Raw genomic sequence first — 24,835 nt, forward strand, 5'->3', positions numbered from 1 at the left:
GAATATGTAATCCAGAATACCATGGGGGTATTTTGGTCTTTTTTGGGGTAATTTTATTCTTCTTATATTATTAAGTTTATGTCGGCTATGTGGGTTTTAGTCCCACATCGCCTAGTTTAGTCACTTTGTAATTACCTATCAATTAATCAACTCAAGCATTACAATCAATTCTTCTTCTATCTTCTCTTCTCTCTCAAGTTACTGGTTACAGGTCTTAGGTTTTCTACATGGTATCGGAGCTAGGCAACCAGTGACTGATTCTCTCCAAGATAGCCGTTTTGAGAGTCGTTTAGGGTTTCTTATATTTTTAAAAAGAAACCCTAGTTCATCAAAGAAGAAGAACTAGGATTTCGTACATTGAGTTGCTGATTTTGACCTACTACAAGTGCTCCCTGTTTTGAAGATCGATTTCTTCCACCCACATTGAAGATCGATTGTTCCCTTTTGAGGAGATTAAAAGTATGGTTTTTTTGGGAGATTATTCTGCCTCATCAAGAATCGATTCTTCCCTCTTGAAGATCGATTTCTGCAAGTCAGTTCATCTCTTACGGCCTACTTTTGTTGCTGGAGGTTCTACTTGTGTTAGATTCCCTGTTTTCCGCCTCTGATTCACGCTGGAGGTTGGAGATGGTGCTGTTAGTTCTTGGTTCATCGATCATGGTTGTTCAGATTTAAAGTTTTTTTCAGTTTGTGGAGATCGATTCTGGTCATCATTCTGCAGATCAGATTTTTTATCTTCGATTGCAGAAATCGATGGTGCCTCTCTTTATTTTTGAAGCCCGCCCTTGGCCTACGATCCTATAAAGTCCTTCCCTGGTATCGTTGCTACAATCAACCTCAAGGAGGAGATGCTGTTTCTGCCTCTGGTTCTACATCTCCGGCTGCCGCTGCTATGGCTCTGGTATTTCCTGGCTTGAAGGATTGGTTGATGGCTACTACTGATGATCTGGTTTCAAGGGTTGATTCTTGTTGGCTTCAATTCCCTCAACACTTACTACTTTGGTTACCGCCCCCAATCTTACTGACGTGGTGTTCAAGCCTCTGTTCCAGCAAAGTGTTTGGGTTTGCCTTGGGTGTTATGTCGTGGAGAAGAAGGGTACTTCAGCATAATGACAAGTATGCCCATATTCCCTATGAGTAGAGTCCTATTCACCCTCTTATGGTATTAGATTTACGTAGTTAACCACTAATCCTTTAGTTATTTGGTTTCCCCTTTACTGTTTGGTTAATTACAACTATGCCATCCCTTTTTAACTGTGCTATTTACAATTTTGCCATCTTCCTTTATCGTCCCTGGCCCTTATTTTACTTTTCATTCCCAGTTTACCCTTTTGCCTAGTTGGGTTTATAATTAGATTTCAATTTAATTGCAATTCTGCCATTCCCCAACCAATAAATGTTAATTCCCTTCATGTCCCCTTGCTTCATTATTTTCCAATAACCCCTTGAAAATTCTGGTTATTTCCCAGATTGCCACTCTCCATAGCCATTATTTTACTTATTGCATCCCATTGCTTTTTGTTTACCAAAAAGGCCCTTGCAAAATTCTGATTATTTACGGAACTGCCATTACTTTTTCATATATTCCCCTATTTGACTACCCAATTGACCCTTGAAAATTCTGATTTGTTATCAGTTTGCCCTTTGGCTTGGATTGTATTTAAAAGTGGATTTCCACCAAATTACAGCCATGCCATCCTTTTTTTCCAATACCGTTCCCTTTCAATAATTCTAATTCCCTTCATATCCCATACATTTGGCATATACCCATAACCCCTTTGGAAGTTAATGGTATTCCCTAATTTGCCATTTCTTCATTTTCCATTACCCTTAGCACCTCTAGGAAAAATCTGGAATATTATGTTTGTGCCCTATCTCTTACATCATCTCTGTTATGTCCACGTGTACTACAAGTGCGGGGGGGATTATGTACAGTATACTTGCAGACATTGCAGAACGCAGAACTTGCAGGAACATTGGTGCAAAACATAGAAGATCAGTTTTCTCCACCATTGCCATTGGGTATCCTTCGTTATTGGGTTGAGTTTGCTGTAAGGGGGAGATTGAAGTATTGAAGAGTATTGAAGATATTTGGTTGTTGCCTATTTGAGGACTTTCAGTTAGGTTGATACAGTGTTTTTCCACTGCCTGATTCCGTTTGTTTTCGCTGCTTGCTGCTTTAGTTATTTCACTTCAAGATTCTATGTCACTATGACAATCTGAGATTCATCATTGGATAACTATTGAAGATCGTTGAAACCAGAATTAGAAACAAAGGCAGATTTAGAAGGTTAGGGTTTCAAACCAAACTAGCCATGGGAAGACATTCCAGTCCAAGTTTTGAAGATCTATTTTTTCAAGTTCTTGAAGGTTTATTTGGGAGTTGCATTCATATGTCAAGCTGGATTCTGCTGCAACTTAGTTTTTCCCATTTTATTCAAGTTGGGCATTAGTACCTTGTATGCACCAACTTGGGGGGGAGTGTTAGCATCATTATGGAGTTCTTTTTTTATTTAGTTCAAGTTGGATTTTCCTTCTTCTCTTGTTTGTATAATCTAGCTTGAGGGGGAGTGTTGGAATGTGTAATCCAGAATTCCATGGGGGTATTCTGGTCTTTTTGGGGTAATTTTATTCTTTTTATATTATTAAGTTTATGTCGGCTATGTGGGTTTTAGTCCCACATCACCTAGTTTAGTCACTTTGTAATTTCCCCTCTATTATAAATAGAGGGGCTTACCTATCAATTAATCAACTCAAGCATTACAATCAATTCTTCTTCTATCTTCTCTTCTCTCTCAAGTTACTGGTTACAGGTCCTAGGTTTTCTACATTACTTTTATGCAAAAATTCTTTTAGCTTTTTGATATTGCTAGTGAGGACCCTAATCTGGATGGGAGAACGACTCTGTTTTAGGGTTAAACCACGAGAGCAATGGACAAAAAATCATAGAATTAATTTGGGTAATCCAATGGAAACGATAGGCAATGAATCATATGGGTAAACCAAGAGAACAATGGGAATCACATAAATTTGTGGTCTGGTTAAGATTAATCATACCATCTCTTCTCATAGTCACAAGGAATTGGTTTACATGAAGATTCGCTTGAGTGTAATAAAACATGTATAAACCATCTCTTTTACCATCCTATAGTAAAAGAGAAACATCTCTTTCTCATGGGAAAATCAAGGGAACAATGGACAAGAAATCTTATAGGAGAATCAAGAGAATAATCGACAATAAATCATGGGTAATTAATCATATGAGAGAGTCGAGAGAACAATGGGTAACAAATTATATGGGAAAATCAAGGGGATAATGGGTAAGAATTCATAAAGAAATCATATGGGAAACATGAACAATGGGTAAAGATCCAATATGAGGAAATAGGTTGGATGCTTACTTGCAAGACGGTAATGGCAATTAATAGCCAGATCAGATCTTCGAAAAGAGTTGTAGAAGTAGCAGCAACTCACGAGTTCCCCCTCTCTTCTCCTTCATCTTCTTTTTCTTCTTCACGGTTTGCTGTTTACCCCTTTTTATTGTTCCCCCTCTCTCTTCTCCTTCATGTCCTTTTTCTTCTTCTTCTTCTTCATGGTTTGGTGTTTCCCCCTTTTTTTTTTTATTTTTTTATTTCTTGTTATTCTGTTTACTCTCTCTCTCTCTCTCTTGCGATATTCCTCTCTCCCTCTTTTTTCTCTTGATATATATATATATATATATATATATATCTCCCTCTCTCTCCGTCTCTTTTCTGTTTCCCTATCTTTCTCGGTTTCTCTTTTTATTTTATTTTTTTTATTTTATATATCCTAGTATCTCTCTATTTTCTAATTCCTTTCAAAATCTCTCTCATTCCCATGATTTAATTGCATATGATGCGGTCCACCATTTAAGTTAAATCCAAAAATATATAAAAGCTTAATTATAACACCTACTTCCCTTTGACGCTTATAAGACTTGAACCTAAGACCTCTTAATAAATTAGTATCTCAACCACTAGGCTAGATGCTTATTTGATTATTAAATTCCCAAATTAAATTTAAATAAAGAACCAAAGCACTCTTTAATTCTTAAATAGCATTATGTCATTCAATACTAGGTTACTCTAGAATTAAATTCTAGACATAATGGTAATAAGGAAAACTAATTATGCATTTATGGATTTGCCCTTGATGTGTACAATTACGAAAAGCTATTTACTTGGGAGACTCATGAAAAGGAGAACCAATTTGGTTTTATGCCAAGAAGATCCACGACAAAAGCTATTTACTTAGGAGACTAATGAAAAGATTTAGAGAGGCAAGAAGGATCTCTATATGATCTAGAAAAAGCTTATGACAAAGTCCCTAGAGAGTTAATTTGTCAAGTACTAAAAGAAAAGTGTTTCAAGTAAATATGTGGACATAGTTAAAGATATGTATAATGGTATGGTAACCTATGTAAGATCTGTGAGGGTCAAGGTAGTGGATTCCCAATTAATTGAGTTACATCAAGGATCAACTTTAAGCCCTCCTTTGTTTGCGCTTATCATAGATGATTGACATTCAAGATTAGGTCCGTTGGTGTATTGTTTTTTGTTGATGATATTGTTTTAGTGGATGAAACAAAAGCAAGGATTAATGTCAAGTTGGAATTATGGAGATCAACCTTGGGATCAAAAGGTTTTTAGATAAGTAGAACGATACCAGAGTATATGGTGTATAACTTCTGTTAACTAGGATGGATAATGAGGTGGTGAAAATTAATGAGGAGATTCCGCAAAGTGATTATTCTAGGTATTTGGGCTAAATCATAAATAAAAAAGGAGAAATACAGGATGATGTTACACGGAGATTTAAAATAGGATAGATGAAGTGGAGAGGTGCGTCCGAAGTGTTAGTGTGATTGATGTATTCCATTAAAACTTGAGAGGTAAATTTTATAGGCCAGTCATACGATCGGCTATGATGTGGTGTGGCATGTTTGGCAATTAAGAAACATCATATAGATAAACTCAGTGTAGCTGAGATGAGGATGTTGAGATTGATGTGTGGTAAAATTATGAAGGATAAAGTAAGGTATGAACAAATTAGAGTTGATTTTGGAGTAGCTCTGTTACATGATAAGCTACGAGAAAGTCTTTTAAGGTGGAGGATGTTGAGATAGATGTGTGGTAAAACTAGGAAGGATAAAGTAAGGAATGAACAAATTAGAGCTGATTTTGGAGTGGCTCCGATACATGATAAGCTACGAGAAAGTCATTTGAGGTGGAATGGCTATGTATAACGGAGGCCTTTAGATGCTTCAGTACGGAGAAGTAATTTGAACAAGATTGAAGGAGCTAAAAGAGCCAGGGGCAGACTTAAAATTATGCTGGGAGAAGTGGTGAGGAAAGACATGCATAGCTTAGGCATTGTATCAAGTATGACTTTGAATAGAGCTAATTAGAGGTTGAGGATCCATGTAGCCAACGTCATTTGGTAGGGATAAGGATGCGTTGAGTTGTAAATATATTTGTTTAATCTTATCTCAAAGTTTCAAATTTGGACAAATTATGTTGGCTTTTCTGAATTGTGAAAGCCGGGACTGACTCCACTTTTAATTTGGATGAGTTATACTTGTCAGAAGACTCAGAACCCAGATTTGTCAATAAACTCTAGTCTGGAGCTGATTTTAACTGTCAGACAGAATTCTTTAGTAAGGTTGGTCAAAATTTTGTCACCCCAGGGGATATTCTAGACTGGTTGGAAAGTGTTCAGTGCAGCATCCTGAGTATACAGGTTGTTCCTTTTTTGAGTATTAATACAAACTATGTTTATCTGAGAGAGATATATAGAAGTATTAATTTTTTGTGCCTGTAGTTTCTAACTTCTAACACACTTTCATTTGGTTTCCTTTGATGTTAAGTTTGCTGGTGAAACTTGGTGAAGAGATAGTAACTCATAACAATTTTATATCTTCAAATTTACATTTCTAACTTTCATCTGGTCTTCACTTCATTACCCGATAATGTTGAATAGCCTTTGTTTTGCTAAAACAAGCGTTCACCTCAATATGCAGGTTGCCACAATTGCATGGTTTGAAGCTGACTCTGTATGTGGCAGTCACTCCATCACAATCCCTTTAGTGCTTGTTTTCCCTTATATGTGCCGTTTTTTCCAATGTCTTCGGCAATACAAGGATACTAAGGAAAAAACAGCCCTTTTGAATGGTAAGAACTCTTGGTCTCTTCTTCTTTCCCCAATTTATGAAGTATTTTTCTGATATGATTTTCCTTCATCATCATTATTTTGGTGAATTATGGCATGTATAAATTGTACACTATTGTTAATAAATTGCAATCATAATTTGATTCTTAGTTTATTTAGTTACCATGTAATTTGGCAGATTCCTTGAGAACACAGTGAATGAAGTATAAATCATATGCATGCTTAATACTCAAAAGGAAACCATAATGCTTCTTTTGGTTCATATTTTAATGGTGTCCAGTTGGTCAGTTATTCTCTTTATGGTTGTTGAGATATTGATGTTCTCTTGGTTCGTAAACTATTAGCAAAGGTGGTAATTATGGAAAGGTTTCATATCTGCAGTTTGATGTATTGAATTAATATGATATCATGGTGCGTAGAAGGGGTAATTTTCTGGTTTTGTATTTGTGGGTGGGCCAAAAGGCTTTCCCATCTGGTCAGGTGGGCGATTGTCCTGGAATATTTGTTGGATATCTTATAAACATGAGTTACTGGGTTAAGCTACTTTGTGGCAGATGAGTAGGTAGATGATTTACAATTGGACTTATCCCACTGTTTAGTTTTGTAGACTATGGGAGCGGTGGTTTTCAATAAAATAGTTCATCAAAATAAATTTGGATTTTGTTGGGACTGGTATGATGGTGCGAAGATTTTATACCCAATTCTTATAACTTCTTCACTCTGCATGTCTAAGTATCAGCTGAATAAGTTATTTTAAATTTACATTTTTTCCAAAAGGTTTCTGGTGTGCCTAGCATATGCAGTGGGGTGGGATTTATTGGGTTTAGATGGGGTTTTGAAGGAGTTGCCTGCGAAAGGGGGCCAAACTCTTTAAGCATTACCTGAAAGAGGGGAATTTTTTTTTTTGGGGTACAGGAGAACAAGAATTAGGCATATATAGAATGAGTACAGCTGATGAGGATGTCCAGATGGACAGGTGGCAAGACCAGATGGATAGAGTGAGAATGCATTCGCAGGAACTGATAGTAGGCAAGCAATGGGTGAAAAGATGAAGGATACATGGTTTGGTCATGTGCAACTAAAAACTGTACCAGTGAGGAATTGTACCGTGCTAGTTGAAGGCTTGAAAAGGATAAAGGTCAAAAATAAAGTGGATCAAGGCAGTTAGGAATATGTAGGGCAGACTCATCATTGATCGGATGATATGGCCCCAGTAGAGTGGAGTAGCAGGAGAGGATCCGTTTAGCTAACCCTAACGATTTGGGCTGGGCTTTGTTAAATTTAAGGGAATATTACTTGGATACCCCCTAGACTATTGCCCGTTTTCTTAATATCCCCCCTTTTTCAAAACCTTACTTAAACATCCCCTGCATTTTACTATTTCTTTCCAGTAGGTCCTGTCCGTTAGTCAGTCACCGTCTAGTGATGACGCCATGGATTAGAAAAATTTTAAAATACCTAAACTACCCTTTAAGGGTAGTGAAGTGACCCTTTTACCCTTCTTCTTCCACATGATGGGTAATAAGGGTATGATAACTACCTGGAAACACAGCATTTTCTATTTAATCTGCGTAGAAGTCTTCACATTCTTCAGTGCTAGCTCCCACAAAATTCAGAAATGGAGAAAGATGGAACTCTGTATCAGGTTCGGAGGGGCAGATCAAAGCATCTACATCCAAACACAGCATTTTCTATTTAATCTGTGTAGAAGTCTTCACATTCTTCATTGTTAGCTTCCACAAAATTTAGAAACGGAGAAAGATGGAGCTCTGTATCGGGTTGGGGGTGGGGGGAGATCAAAGCATCTACATCCAAACATACTCTCATTTAGAACACTAGTCCCCCATTTGTAACAGAGCTCAATAACCTCTCTCAAAGCCCTAACACCAGCTTCATGATCGAAAGACGGAGGCAAATCCTTCTGTCTCGCCCACCTCACGTTTCCATCCATGATCACCACTACATGATTCGGCATAAATTCATGCCGGAGACCATGTGGCAACAAAGTCGCCTCTTCTGCTGGAGTTCCAGAACCAAAGTCTCTTCCCTTCACTTCTTCTTCTTTAAATACCACATCTGCTGGAGTCGTACTTGCACGGAAAAGATATTTGAGAAGAGAACGGAATGCTCTCGAGAGGTTTCTACTACTGCTACAAGATCGATCCTGGAGTAAACATACTGGTTTTAGGATGCAATGAGAGAACCCGTTATTGATTGAAGGAAGTGAAAGTTGCAGAGAGAGCATTTGATACAGTTAGGGTTCCAATTAGATCCGTCAGCAGTAAGGAATTGGAGGATTTGGGGAGAAATTCTGCAAACCTGCAATTTTGTGTCTTGGAGTTTGTTGTGGAGGCTTCAAATAATCAAATTAGCGGTTGACTATCACCCTAAAAAGCAAAATTTGAAAAACGTGCTAACTTTTTACTTGTTCTATTGCAGATAAGGATCGTTTAAGGAAGGGAAGACAACTTTTTACTTGTTCTTTTGCAGGCAAGGATCGAGAATTAAATTCACACTCAGCCTTAAAGGCTGGGTTTTGGATTTTCAGTTGCAGGTTTTTCCTGCGTTTTTATGGTTTAGAGGTTAGGGGTGAGGGTAAAATGGACATTTCCATTTAAACACTAACAGCAGACTAACACCGTCAGATTTCAGGGGTGTCAAGTAATTGTTTGAAAAGTTGGGTATTGTAAGAAAACGGTCAATAGTCTAGGGGGTATCCAAGTAATTTTCCCTAAATTTAATTGTTTTATAGAGCTCATATTTGTTGTAGCATTTGCTATCTTGGCGGAGTGATGCAGATACATCATCAAAAGAGGCTTATCATGATTGGAATAAGTCTAGGTGATGTAGGACAAAACATGAAGAAAAAGAGTCCAAAACACTGTTCGTTCACCTGAACAGTGTTACAGCCCCTTAATTTGGCTTGGTGAGATTATTACTAGAAGAACCGTGGGGGCAGTTTTGTCAATGTCTTTTAGTCTTTTAAACTGAACCGATGGAGACAACTTAAAGGGTGGGGACCACAAGCTATGGAGTTTGGCTGCACCTATTAAGCCATCTAAAGTGGGGTCCACATCATTCAGTTGAAGAGATTTGAAGGCTTTAGAATCAGTTATTAGTTTGTAGTTTCTATTTTCTTTTTACTTGAGGTGCAAGTTCTGCCCTCTTTATATTGTAAGGTTGTTTATGCCTCTCCCCACGATTTCTATAATGAATGAAAATTACTTTAAGCAAATTATGTTTCCTTTCTCAAGTGATGGTTGTGACTTGAAGGGTTGAGAAACCTGGCTGAGAGAGCTGAAGCATCTTTATCCCACTTTTCTCCTATCTTCTTTCTTGTTCCTCCTACCCTGCCCGAGCCCTGTTGGTGATTGCTGCTGTGAACCTGCGACTGCTGCTGCCTGTGACTGTTGCTGTTATTAAAGATCACCATCTGAAGGTTGAAGACATCCCTCCACTTCAACTGTTGCTGCCGCTGCACCCCTGCAAAACGCAAATTACTAATTCCATAACCCCCCCAATCCGTCACCAACCCTGCTGGGTTTTGAAACACCACATCTTTCTTCCATTCCCACCACTCGATCTTCACTTTCACTCCATTCGTCAGGCTGAAACCTTCTATTTTCATTCTCCCTCTTCCATCTCCACTTTTACCCATCAAGATTGACGCAAACTTGCAGGCCAAGCTTCAATTATCAAGGCCAACACTCGGTTAATGTTGGAGTCCTAGAACAACACTGTTTTGAAGGTTTTCTCTTAAACTTCTAATTTGGTGTCTCACTGATATCTCCACATCTAGCCATCAGAACTAAACGAAATTTGGAGTCAAGCACCCTTTTATCAGCCTCTACACTCGATCCAAGTTTGGTTGCATTCCCATGCCTAGTTTGGTTTGAAACCCTAACCTTCTAAATCTGCCTTTGTTTCTAATTCTGGTTTGCTTCCTTATTGATAACCTGCTGTAACATCCTATATATGTTGATATTTTTCAGATGAGGAGGCTTGTGCAACTCGTGTATGTGAGTTGAGAACCCAAGGTTAGGCCCAAAAGACATTTCGTGATGTTAAGAACAATTGACTTTTTGAATTGTAAATAACACTTTGGTATGTTTGATTCAGACTTTTATTTATGCATAAATGTGGCTATTTGCCACCAGTGCATAAATTAACTCTTAAAATGTAACTTAACCTTTAAGCTTCCGCTGTATTGTATGTTATACTGGGACTTTTGCTATTACTTTTACGTGTCTATCAGTATAACATACAATACAACGGAAGCTTAAAGGCTAAGTTACATTTTAAGAGTTAATTTATGCACTGGTGGCAAATAGCTACATTTATGCATAAATAAAAGTCTGAATCAAACGTACCAAAGTGTTATTTACAATTCAAAAAGTCAATTGTTCTTAACATCATGAAATGTCTTTTGGGCCTAACCTTGGGTTCTCAACTCACATACACTAGAGTTGCACAAGCCTCCTCATCTGAAAAATATAAATATATATGGGATGAGCTTATGCCCAGTGAGGTACACCGTACACATGACTATACACATAAGCATTCAAAGATACAATAAGGGATACAAGGACATAAATGTCAAAACATAGAAATTCATTCGTTAATTAGTTAGGTTAGGTTTTGGCCATTTAGTGAACTACCATAGTGCACCAACTGTTGAGGGTGGTTGTTGACTACATACATTCCCAGGCATTGTAGCCCAACATTATAGAGGTGCTCTACTCCCGTATGTCCAGGCACCGTAGCCCTGGGGGAGGACCCCTCATCTATATAAACATCATATTTGACGTGCTCTACTCCCATGTGTCCAGACATCATAGCCCTGGGGGAGGACCCATCGTCTAATCAAACATCATAATAGACACGCTCTACTCCCATGTGTCCAGGTACCGTGGCCCTGGGGGAGAACCCTCGTCTATTCTCTTCCTCTTTCAAGACCCTCATCCAGTACATAACCCCCTACTGGAAAGGGGTGATAGCCATAGGGTTTCTAACTTCATTACTGCTAACTATTTCATAATTTCGTTTTCTTTTTTTGATGAAAGTGTAATCACACAAACCACACACCAATCCCAAAAGGTTAACCGACTTTTAGGACCGTGGAATGGCGGATATACACAACACACACCATACTCACACACCCGATGTGGGACTAAACCCACACACAACTCTTCTTTTTTTGATGAAAGTGTAATCACACAAACCACACACCAATCCCAAAAGGTTAACCGACTTTTAGGACCGTGGAATGGCGGATATACACAACACACACCACACTTACACTCCCGATGTGGGACTAAACCCACACACACCTCTTCTTTTTTTGATGAAAGTGTAATCACATAATTTCCTTTTGTTATATTCATTTACCTTCATTTCTTTCATTTTCCTCCTTTCTCTTCCATTTCATATTCCTTTCTTACTTTCATTTAACATCATATAACTTGTCATTCCCATAAGATTCATAAATCATCCATATTATATACTAAGAGGTCAGCATACATTCTAGCATACTTGGCATTTCAGCATTACATATTCATCATTACATATCTTGCATAACCAATCATCTATGTATTATCATTTTAACCATTCAAAACAGTACAAATATGAACACCTTTCATTCTTTTTTACACAAGTTTATTTCCATTCATACATCATAGATACAATCAATCAGATAACATAACCATTAATCCTCACAGTGAAACATATGAACATTCCTTCTTTTATTTGTTAAATTATCATTTCAATTCAAGCATGTCATGCATTTCTAACCATTAATTACATATAACATACTCAAGCAACAACCAAGCATCATATAATACATCACATTAGTACAAACATGTTCCCTCACCTTGATTCGAATTCTTGACTTAATAAAATTCCAAAGAGCGTATATTCTTCAATGGTTTCAGAGATCAAAAGTGATTACCCAATACCTTGTTCCTACTGCAAGCTTTGAAAGCACTCTGCAACTCTTCTTAATCTAATGTTCAGTAGTCCAACTTGTTAAAGAACCTAAACCTTGCTGCTGCTGCTGCTTCTTCTTCTTTTATTCTCTTCATGAATCCAACTTCACTAAAGTATCTCTAGCATCTTTAACCTTCTAACTCACCTTCAATTTCAGTATCCTTTGTAGATTAGCTTCAAACCCAATTTGATTTCCTTTTTAATTTTTGAGGAACCAGCTATACTTCTTCTATTCGTCCTTCTTCTGCAATTTCTTTTTCAATTCCTATCATTTCTGTACTTGGTTTCACTTTCAGATTAACAATTCCAGCACCAATTGCACACATCCACTCCATTCCTTTTTCAATTTACACTTCCTATTTGATTCTCTTCTTCCACTTTCTTCTTCTTCTTTCTAAGTCCAGAATTCTCAGAACCTCCAGTAAAACCTCTGTACGTCAACTTCTCATCCTTTTCTTTTCTTCTTCTTTATCTTCTTAGTTTCGATTGTGTTTCCTGAGACTTTCTTAATCCTTAATCCTTATGGCGACCCAAACCCGGGATAAGGGTATGAGTATAACCCTCGCAGGCGGTGATCTTACGATCGGTTTCTTAACTTAGCATATGTCTAAAAGTTGGCTGAATTTTTTTTTTTAATTAGCATACAAGCATGCCACCTTTTCTAACTATGCGAAAGATTATCAAGCAACATATCATCGAATAAATATATGTTTTCATCCAAATCTGGTGGCAATTCCAAGTAATCATTATATGTTCATCCTACAAGCATAAGAGCTAACATAAAAGAAAATAAACAGTATCCAAGTCAAATTGTGCTACATCCAACCATTAAATCCAAATTCAATCAATAAAGTATCCTAATATCCATTATTCAAATCTTCAAGTCTATCAAGCATCATAATCGCCATCCTACTGCTCCTGGTCACCTGTGCAGTCTGTGCACTGACATGTTCCATCATCTGTGTCTGAAAAATAAAGGGGTGAGCTCGACAGCCCAGCGAGACAAAGCATAGATAATACATGCATTAATAGGCACAACTTATACATACAAACAATACATGAACTATGGTAAAAACTAGATACATTAATGCAATTTTGTTTGGTTCTACTGCATGTGCACATCTACTAAAGGTGAGGAACACGACCGTTGATCTGACGGCTGCCATTTCTTGCATTACGCGGCTGAACACTGCCGGGAGTCATTTCTCTTTTACCTCGGCTGACCGGACCGGGTCTGGGATCAAGTACGCTCCCCTGTGGGAGGTCTAGATTCGGTTCTGGTTCTTGAGGACAGTGTGCTCTCCTGTGGGAGGTCTTATCCTCAATTCTGTTCTGGTGTCCTCATCCAGCACCTAACCCCCTGCTGGAAAGGGGTGCAGTCTGGGTTCTAGGTCTGAATTCTAAATGTCTGATTCTAGGACCTTATGTCCAATTCTTTCTTATATTCTGAATGAGGTTCTATCACATGTTGTCATGGTATTTCATCACATCATATAATTCTAAACTCATGATACATACATGATATGTCACTCATATTAAAGCATAAAACAAACATCCAATATTTGTAAACATCATAAACAATCACAAAACATCTAAAATATAAGAGATAATGGTTCACTCACATAACATAGTGTAAGAGGCATATTAATCCATGCAAAATCCATGATTATACTCACCTTGGTACTTGAATAGAATTACACTTTTTCCAAGTCTTTAGTTTCTCTCCCGTACAATGTATAATCCCTAGATATGCTCACCTATCACATCATATTAATTTTCTCAGATTCTGTCCCATTCTGCGCAGTCACTTCCTAATGCCATAACTCAATAGGTATAAAACTTATATACTATTAAACTAGACTTAAAATACCATAATTCATAAGAAGGACCCATCTCCAGAATAAGCCTCCAAGGCTCTTCAAATCCAAGCCCAAACTAGGGTACTGACAGGAACTTTTTCTACTAAACAGAATGACCTTTGTGCACTAAAAGTGTCTTAATAAATCGTTAAAAATTATATTGGCTCTCAGTTTTTAATATGTTAAACTAGACTTATAAATGCACAAATCATCAGAAGACATAAACCTAATTTAAGGTCTCTAAGTCTGCTAAAAAATTGAGCACAACTCGGGTTCAAAGCTATAACAGAACCTGCACTCAGGATTGAGTACAGAGCAGTAAAAATATAATTTGTTCATCTTCCAGAAATCAATTCAATCGGGTCTTTTTATGTGTGAAACTAGACTGATAGGGCCACGTTTCATCAAAAAGGGTCATCTTCAGATTTGGCCTATAGGTCACCCGAAAATTAGTTACAAGGACAGAGAAGTGTGCTGGACAGAATTACATTAACCTCAATGTAGTACTCAAAATACATGCACTTCCAGATGAATTAGGGTCTTAACATACATGCATAGGAAGTTCTATCAGTCTATTTTGTAACCATATAAATTTGAAATACTAATCCTAAGCTGTTTAAAAACTCTGATTTTTACAAAAACGGTGCACAGAAAAGTCTGTGCAGAAAAATATCAAGAATCACAGTCTCCTAAAGATTATCATCCTTGCTAAAGACGCAATACAAGGTCTTAGAATACGATCCTATAAAATTAATCTAGGTTTATAATCCCTTACCCTAGGCAAAAATTAAATTAGGTTTAGACGAACTTACTCTTTGTTTGTGCAGCCCCAAATTTACTTGAACTCCCTAAGCTTTCACTTCTTCTATCTTTCTTCTCTTTCTCTTCTTCTTCTTTTCCTTTCTTTCCTTACTTCCACGATCTAGGTTTGGGGTATGCCTTGGAGTCCACCTTTATATTTATATCTCCTCTTAAACGGCTACTCCTTTCCTCTATCTTGTTTATCTCCAACTCACTCTCTCTCTAATCTCTAACACTCTCTCTCTCCCTCTCTCTTCTTATCTCTATTTTCCTTCTTATGTGCGATGACTCTCTTTCCTTCTCTCTCGGTTGTTCCTAGTTTATCTCAATTTATCTCAAGTTAGTCAACCACTTGATTCCTAATTTATCCCTAATTTCCCTTTGATTCCTAATTTATCTCTAATTTCCCTAAATCTCCCAATTGGACTGGCTTTCTTTCCCAGTAATCTGCCATATAGTCTACTCTCTCCTCTTTTTCTTTTTCTTTTTTTATTATTTTATTATTATCATTGTTTACATTTTTTTGCATCAAGTGACGAAATCTCAAGGTGGGGCCCATAAGGGGCTTCTTCCACCAAGCTGGCCGAACTTCTCTCCTTCTAAATTGAATTTACCTCAATTTTGATAATAATTCTAAAATAGACAAAAATTATACTTAATGTGTTGCACACAAGAATTGAACCTTGTACCTCCCACAAACAAAGCAACTACACACCAATAAGCTATGATTACATGTATGTACATAAAAACCTAAAATTTTATAAAACATTACTTTTTGCATTAAAACACATTTAATGACAAATAGTAAACTCTAACTAATCATATAGCATAATTACCATAATACCCCTAGGATGAAATTACTTTTTTACGCATAAGGTTGAGACTCAGGGTTTCTGAAATCTGGGGTTTCACAATCCTTACTTATCTATTTATATAATAACATTAATTTAATCAAAACCATAGTAATATATAATAACCCAGCTTCCCTTCTTCTTTTCCTCCCAGCTCCACAGCAACATAGGCAGCCAAAACAACTCTCCCAGCTCTAACGTAGGACTCCTTCTTCCCTATTCTTTCCTTAATCAATCATCCAGCCACCTCCAGCTTTTAATTTTTCCACCACCAGCTTCACTTAGACAATTTCTTAGTCGAAGCTCCTAGCCACCACCAGCTTAACTTAGGCAGCCTTATCAGCCACCTCCTACTTCTACTAATACAACTCCTCCTTGTTACTTGGCAGCAGCCCAAGCCTAATTAAATCCATCTTCATCCCTTGGGTTCAACCGAACTCATGGTTGGACCAACGATTCATATGAACCAAACCAAACCAAACTAGACCATACCAGACCAAGCCAAGCCACCTCCTACTTGACCATTCACACCTACTTCATAGTTGTCAAGGCGGCAAGGCGACCACGGCATTTGAGGGCCTTCCTAAGCGCCTTGGCGATAGGGCGGCCACAAGGCGTTCTAGTATTCTTTTTCTTATATAACCATTTTATTTGGTGCAAATAGCATATTAAAAATTATATAATTCTACTTTGCTAAATAAATATTAATGATTCAAACCAATGCAAGATATTCATCAAAAAAACAAATTAACAAACTAAGTTTATCATATTATCATAGAAATATAGCATATAAATGTGGAACAACATTATAAATTATTAAATATAAAGAATATAGGGTTGCTAATACTTACCTCTATGATGCCAAAATGAGTGCCTAAGCAGTAGGCCCTAAGGTAGGAACAGTAGCATAAGAATTGCTGGTGGGGGTGGAGAAGCCACACTATCATATCATGATTTCGACAAAATAACAAAATGACGTCTATGATATGTATTCACAGGTCCACATTGTCTCAGGATGAGGATATATCATTCAATTTATTATAGGCAAAAGAAATGAGGATGGAAAAATAAAAAAGAAAAGAAAGAAAAGAACATAGTGCGTCACAGGGAAGGAGAAGGAAGAAGAAAAAATTGTAAAGGAGGAGGAGGATGAGAAGAAACAGAAAAAAAATCGATTATTAGTAGGCCTAGGCAGTAGGCCCTTAGGTAGGAATCGCCGACGGGGGTGGAGGCTGGAGGAGCAGCAGCAGCAGCATAAGAAAAAAAAACAAAAAATTGAGGGGACAATGGGACATGGAGGCATAGTAGCAGAATAAGAAAAATAGAAGAGGAGAAGAAGAGTAGATGGTTACTTACCTTGCTGGAAACGTGGTAGTCGGAGGAAGCTTCGTTGAAATCAAAGCGGCTGGCAGGAGAAGACCAATGCCGGAATTGATGGAGACTTGGAGTTGTTCCTTCACCGCAGGTTTTTTCTCCCAAACCCAAATAACGAAGATGAAAAGTAGAGGGTTTCAGTTTTGGACTTTAGTTGAAAAAGAAGAAGAAAAAGTCTTTTATACCCTTGATAACATGTATCTCAGTTTAGATAATACATACACCAGCCAATGAAAAGTTAGTAAATAGAATAAAACAATAAAAATAAATAAATGGGGTTTTTATAGTATTGATCCAATGTATCTCAATGTAGATACTCCATATACACTTTCAAATAATAAGTTAGGAAATAGAATAAAAAAGTAAATACATAAAATAAATTTAACAACAAAAAGCGACCGCCTTGGTCATAAGGCGTCGCCTTGGTCGCCTAGGAGACGCCTTGGTGACCAAGGCGGTCGCCTTTCTTACATACCATAAGGCGCTCCACCGCCTTGCTCCCATATTTTCGCCTGGACGTGGTGACGCCTTGATAACTATGACCTACCTCACTATTCATTTAGTGTATAACACACTTATAAAATCCTATAATTTGTAAAACTTATATGTAAAGTGATAAAATAATCATAGTTGTCATGGCGTCGCCATGGCGCTGGAGAGGGTTGCATGGCGACCTACGCCATGGCGTCCCTCTTTGATTTCTTCTTCCTGTCTCTCTTTCCCTCTTCGATTTCTTCTTCCCTCTTCGATTTCTTCTTTCCCTCTTCAATTTCTTTCGATTTCTTCTTTCCCTCTTCGATTTCTTCTTCGATTTCTTCTTCCTGTCTTCTTTCCCTCTTCGATTTCTTCTTCGATTTCTGAATTTTCTTCTTAAAACTTGAGAAACAATAGAGAAAAAATAAAACATGGCTTGAGTATACATCTATTAACATATTAAAAATAGAGAAAATAAAAAATAAAACATGGTCGACATGCTCGCCATGGCGGGCGACATGTCGATATATCGACGTGACACCCCTCCACCGACTTGGATCGCCGTGACGCCGTGACAACTATGAAAATAATATGCCCTACACTGACATACTATAAAATCTCACTTTTCACAATAAAATATATATTAAATAACGATAACGCCCACCTTCTCAGTGCAAATATTATTTAAATATTCTCACAAAAACATTAAAATTGTGGACATCTAAAATAATAATATAATAGTCATGACATGCATGCGGGGTGTTACACTTGCTGCATCTATTATCGATCCTTCTGTAGAGTGGTTCTTAGCTGAACCCTTTCTTCATTACTAGGGTTAGGTTCTATACATGTTGGGCCTTTGGTCCATGGGTTTTCAATGTAATAGGCCACTTTAATGGGTCTAAAATATGTGTAATTAGGTTGCATACGGGATTAGTTGTTTTAGTTCTTTAGTGTTTTTTGTTCATAGATTGAACCATTTCAACCAATGGTTCAAGTTAAGTCATTTTTGTAGTTTTCTTTTAAGTGTTTAGTGGGGCTGGATTAGGACTCTGTTTTAAGTCTATTTTAGTTTCTTAATCAGTTTAAGTTAACTAATAGGTTAAGGATTGGGTTAGGCCTTTCCTTTTTAGCGTAGGTGTAATGACCCCAAACTCGGACAAGGTATAAGGTACTGCCCTCATAAGCATTGGTCAGAAACCACCATTTTCATTTGTATAATAATCCAACTCCCATACATCACATACATACACAGCGGAAGACTTAACAACAATTGGAGTTGGATTTAAGGTTTACATATTGTATATGCAACTACTGGTGGCAAATACTAAAGTTTAGCATAGTTATCAAAAGTTATATTACATCAAAAGATTGTGTTATCACATTGTTTATTCAAACATCATAAGTTCTCATGACTTGTCTCTAAGGTTAGTGTACTATGTGCACTCATAGCCTATAGAGTCTGGAGCTGTGAACACCTCTCCTCTGAACTCATCATCTGAAAATCATCTGAAAATAAGATTCATAACAGAGATGAGCCAATAGCTCAGTGAGGAAAACACATGTTAGAACCGTAGGGGTATTTTAGATCCTTTTCTTATGTTTCTATTATGTGGGCTTTAGTCCCACATTGCTTATTTGTACTTTTATTCTCTATTCTCATTGATATATATAAAGAGCTTGGGATGATCATTAATCATCCAAGCCTTACTCTAATTCTAAATCTGTTAACATGGTATCAGAGCAGGTTTTGAATTAGGGTCCACTACCTTCTATTTTCGGCTCTTTCTTTCTCTTCTCTCTCTCTCTCTCTCAATCTCCTCTTCTCTTCTCTCGTCTTCTTTTGTTTTCTATTCTTCAATAGGGCAGCACTGATGAGGTGATCCATAGATCCAGCTGCTGCCTTTTCTCACCTCATTCCATGATTATATAAGTTTCCATATCAACAACACCTTGGCAGCGATATTTGAAGCTTCCCATGTTTGATTGATTCCACTTCACGTGTAAGGAATCAATCTCCCTTATTGAAGATCAAGAACTGCAGCAGGTTCCTTTGTTGAATTTTTTTTTATCTAAGATCTGCCTTGAAGACCCCCTAGATTGATTTCTCCAAAAACAGGGTTTTTTTCAAAACCCTGACAAATATCGATCTAGGGGCTGCTGTCCTCTGTTGGGGCTGATGTTTGGAGGGGTGCTTAGTCTCTTCTAGACCCACACTCGAGCCAAGTTTCTGTTCAATCCAGTCCTTTTTTGCAGGTTTCTCTCCCTATATCGATCTCAACAAAATCAGGGTTTTGAAAAAAACCCTGAAAAAATCGATCTTAGGGTTTTGAGCCTCTGTTGGAGCTGATTTTTTGAAGGTTGGTTCTCCACTTATAATGACATATCTGCCCCAAATTTGAGCCTCAACTATTCAGTTTTTGGGCCGATTCTTCCCTATATTGATTTCAGCCTAGCATGAAAAAATCGATATAAGGGCTACACTTGTTTGCTGCTGCTGATTTTTGGAGACACATCTTTTGACATTGAAAGGGGATTCTCCTTCAATTTTCAGCCTTTGATTTGGAGGATATCTTGTGTTTCTTGTTACCACAGCCTTCTCTGCGATTTGGTTTGTTCTGCTGCACTTATGGCTGAATCTGTAAAATCTGCAACAAATTTAAATTTTTGGAACTTGTGTGATTTTAGGTTCCAGTTCCGTGTCGATGTTTGCTTCGATGCTTTGGGCTGCATCGGTCGAGGTCTTAGATCAATCCCCCGACACATCTGTGGAGGATTCTAAGGAGTCTTCTTCTCAACCAGCCCTTCTAGAGTTAGAGGACCCTAGTGGGATCCCGCATCTAAGCTACCTGTGTTGGATTTGCTACCTGGAGGGCATGCATAACCTTTCCCTTAACTAAACTCATGGTAAGTATGATGTTATATGTATTTTATTGTATATGGTATGACCAATTAGAGTTATAGGGGTATTTTGGTCATTTTGTCTCTGTGGAACCCGCATCCCCAGTGGGGAATCTTATTTCCAGCAATTACCCGTACTCTGTTTTCCCATGATGTCATATGACATCATCCTATGATTAGATCAAGATAATGTACGAAATTCTGGTTAAAATCAATTTGAAGAATTAGTTTTAAAAACAGAGTTTTAGTAATTAACAAACAAACAACACCTAATTAACCCACTATATATATATATATATATATATATATATATATATATATCACTTATTTGTACTATTTACAAATCATAAGACCAAGGAGAAGGCAGAATCGTATTCAGCTTTGGGACCCTAGAGGAGAAGGAGAAAAGAGAAACAGAAGAAGGGAAAGAAGGACTGCTCCATAGGGCTTTGCATTTTCTACTTGACCTTAAGGCCTTAAATCATCTTTGGAGTTTTTGCTGCCCAAATTGAACCTGCCATCGTCTCCTACTACTGTTGGATTCAGGTAAGACCTATATTCAGTCTTCCCATCTTCTTCTCCTCTATTTCTCAGTCCTAATCAAGCCCTACCCCTATGGCTGCCATTAAAACCTTAAACATTAAGCTGTGATAATAAAATTTCAGCATCCCAGGGACTGATTTAGGTCAATTTTTACTCAATTACACCTGAATTTCATGGCAGCCCTTCTAATTGTATCCCAATTTGGTTCTAGAGACCAGATTTATGAACCCTAACCCATTAATTTGGAAGTAAATAACCAAAACCCCCAATTTAATAATTAATTTTGAAAATCAACAAACAAGAGAACTGACCCACCTTGAATTAGGCTTAGAACTTCAAATTGACAGCTTGCATGTCAAGATCCACCATATACAGTCCAAACCCCCAATTATGCCCCTTGAACCGGATGTAAAACCAGGGTTTGAACCGGTCATCCGATTCAGGTGCCCTGTGAATCCGGTTAAGCCAAATATGACCAAAATGCCCCTGACCCTTTGGACTGACCTCTGGCTGTTTTTTGATCCCCAAAGCTTGGTGATTTTCTGCTGTTTAGGACTGTTTCAGCCTGTTCTTCGCTGATCTTGTCTGTGTTGCTGGTATATTTGGAGGGTAGTTGTTTAGACCTAATCTACAGATCCAGGTAAGGGAATTTTGACTTATTTTATGTGTGTTTATTACTTAATTATTATTTATTGTGTGTCATGACATGTTCATAAACAATACATTTTCCATGTAGTTTGTTAGTTTATTTCTCTTTTGCACTAGTCTGCATATATTACTAGGTTGCATTGGCATTTGCATTTGCATTGATATTTATTATTACTCTTCAGTTGATGAACGTGAAGTACTGTGTATTCTTTCAACTCAGCTATCCATACATGTTCTTTCATGCATAGATTGCACTGGGTTAGGCTGATATATCATAACCCAGTACTACGCCCCTTACCAACAGGGGGTAAGGTGTTGGACAACCTGTGGTACAGCCGAAGGGTATGCCAGGGTGCCATTTACTGTCCCATGTTAGCGTGTGTATTCCGTTGTGGGAACAAATAGTAGGGTTGGTCATTGGGGGTCTGTTGGGTTAGCTGCCTGGTGATATGCTTTCCTGGCGGGTCCTCACCGTGGTAGAATGGTTTCGCTCGGGTGATCGACGTCTAGTTATGTGTTTCCGGGACTGAGGTTAGCATCTACCACAGTAGTACTTGAACCTCATGAGACTTAGTTTCCATGATAGGTGCATGGTAGACTAGAACATGCATCATGTTTAATGTGTTTGTTTTGCATGCATTCCCTTATTGGGCTCAGTCGAGAGCTCATCCCTCGTGATCACTGTATTTTTACAGATGAGACTACTGTCGCTGCTGCTTGTATTCCTATGGGAACTCCTTCTGTTCAGGATTCTCCTGTTGATCGTGGAGTTGATACTTATGTACTGGTGGAGCACGAAGCATCGTGCTCCTATGACGACTGCTCGTTCTCCTGATCTCCTAGACTGATCAGGCTCCTTCCTTTCTTTTTGTTATATCACTTTTGTAGTCTATTGTATATAATCTTTTTGAGTTAGTATTACATCTTTTGTGAACCAGCATTGTAACCCTGCTGTAAATGAATGTTCATAAATATAAATATAACTGTTATCACTAGTTCCCCTTAATTATTGTCTTATGTCTTATTAAATTGCTTCCGCTGCACTTTGATTCAGTATATTGTGAATGAAACTGCGAATAGAGAATTGCTTTGTGATCTTGATTGGATGTTTGGAACATCCTGTCACACTTGGCCCTTATGAACCGGGCCGGGGTGTTATAGAATCTGAAATTTTTAATGGAACTTCTACTGACAATGGGTACAGTAGGAATGATACCTTTGATCTTCTCCCTAATCCTATCAAACTGGATGGGAGCAATTACCTGATATGGTCTCGCTCTGCCTACTTTGCCATTGCTGGCCATGGGCTTACTAGCCATATTGATGGCACTACTGTCATGCTGGCTGAAGCTGGCCCTTCTCTTACCATGTGGATCTCCAACAATGGTGTACTTATGTCCTATTTGATTGGCTCAATGCACTCATACCTTGCCGATGGTTTTCTTCTCATTGATACAGCCCATCAAATTTGGTCTACTTGCGAGGAGACATATGGACAGCCCGGTAATGATGCACAGATGTATGAGCTTCGGAAGAAGGCCAATATTACTACTCAGGGGGAGTTATCTGTCTCCAAATACTACGCTACTTTGCGTAGTCTCTGGCAACAACTAGACCATTTTTTTGATTACCATCCCACTACAACAGTTGATATCACTGCATATAAGAAACATCTGGACAAAACCAGGGTCTATTATTTCTTGGCTGGTTTAAACATGGAGTATGACCAGATTCGTGTTCAGGTATTGGTCATTCCCCTTTTCCCACACTTGAACAATCCTATGCTTTGGTCTCCTTTGAAGAAAACCGTCGGGCTGCTATGCTCCACCCTCCTGTTTTTGACATAACAACCCTCCAGTCTACTGCCCAGGCTACTCTTGCCCTTGTCGGACATGTTTCTCTTGGTGATTCTACTACAGGGACTGTTCCTTGTGAGCATTGTCACAAGCCTTACCACACCAAAGAGAAGTACTGGAAACTTCACGGGAAGCCAGCTGACTTTGAGGCTAAACGGGCTGCCAAGAAAAAGACAAAAAATAAGGCAAACCACTCTGAATCTGTTCCTACAGCCCCGGCTACTGACACTGGCCTATCCCAGGATGATCTATAGGTTTCCTACGACTGCTAAGGTCTTCCGCTGCTGCTGCCTCTACTACATCAGCTCCTGCCACCTCTTCTGCTCCTTCTGGTTCACACTTTACCAGGTCAGGTATTCCATTTGGTGGTCTCTGTAGCTTCCCATCCTTAGATCATAGATTCTGGGGCTACGGATCACATGACTGGTTCCTCTAGCCTGTTCCATCAGTATGCTCCCACTTTTGGGAAAGACAAGGTCAAAGTAGCTGATGGTTCCCTTTCCTCCATATCTGGAAAAGGAATCATCAACTGCACTTCCTCCCTTACTTTGTCTTCAGTTTTGCATATTCTTAATTTTACTATTAACCTTCTTTCTATTAGTAGTCTTACTCGTGATCTTAATTGTAAAGTTACTTTTTTTCCTTCCCATTGTGTGTTTGAGGATTTGGCCTCTGGGAAGACGATTGGATTGGGTAAAGTGCATGGTAGCTTGTACTTGCTTGTTGATGGTCGTCTCACTCCACCCGCGTTACCATCTCCACATCAGAACTCCTTAGTCTCTTCTGAAATTTACCAGTGGCACTCTAGATTAGGTTACCCTCCATTAGGAATATTAGCATCTTTATTTCCTACTTTGGTCAAATCATGTGATAAGACCGATTTTTTTTTATGAGGCTTGTGTTCTGGCCAAACAGACACGTTCTACTTATTCAGTTTCAAATAAAAGGAGTTCTTCATTTTTTCAGTTGGTGCATTTTGATGTTTGGGGCCCTAGTCGTAAAACTTCCCTTTCTGGTGATCGTTGGTTTGTTTCTTTTATTGATTGTCATTTTAGGCATACATGGGTTTATCTTATGCACACTAAGAGTCATTTTTTTCTTCCTGTTTTCAGCATTTCCATAGAATGCTCCAAACTCAGTTCGAGGCTAATCTCAAGGTTTTGAGAAGTGATAATGGCACAGAATGGTGTGGCTGAAAGGAAGAATCGACATTTGTTGGAAGTGACCAGGGCGTTGATGTTTTTGCGCCATGTCCCCTCCCAATATTGGGGGGATGCTATCCTCACTGCAACCTATCTCATTAATCGGTTGCCTTCTCGTGTTCTTGAATTACATGAGAATTCCACCTTTGTGG

At 38.2% G+C, this 24,835-nt stretch overlaps 1 protein-coding gene across 4 annotated transcripts in view; it reads left to right on the forward strand.

The window, feature by feature from the left end:
- LOC122665247 (SPX and EXS domain-containing protein 1-like) overlaps positions 1-24,835 on the forward strand; it is a 117,813-nt gene that overhangs the window by 61,967 nt on the left and 31,011 nt on the right. For all 4 annotated transcript variants that reach the window (XM_043861341.1, XM_043861340.1, XM_043861342.1 and 1 more), the window contains one exon: positions 6,041-6,191. In XM_043861341.1, the coding sequence (XP_043717276.1) occupies positions 6,041-6,191 (151 nt within the window). The remainder of the gene's footprint in view (positions 1-6,040; positions 6,192-24,835) is intronic.

Source organism: Telopea speciosissima, chromosome 6, assembly GCF_018873765.1.
Source record: "Telopea speciosissima isolate NSW1024214 ecotype Mountain lineage chromosome 6, Tspe_v1, whole genome shotgun sequence".
NCBI lineage: Eukaryota > Viridiplantae > Streptophyta > Magnoliopsida > Proteales > Proteaceae > Telopea > Telopea speciosissima.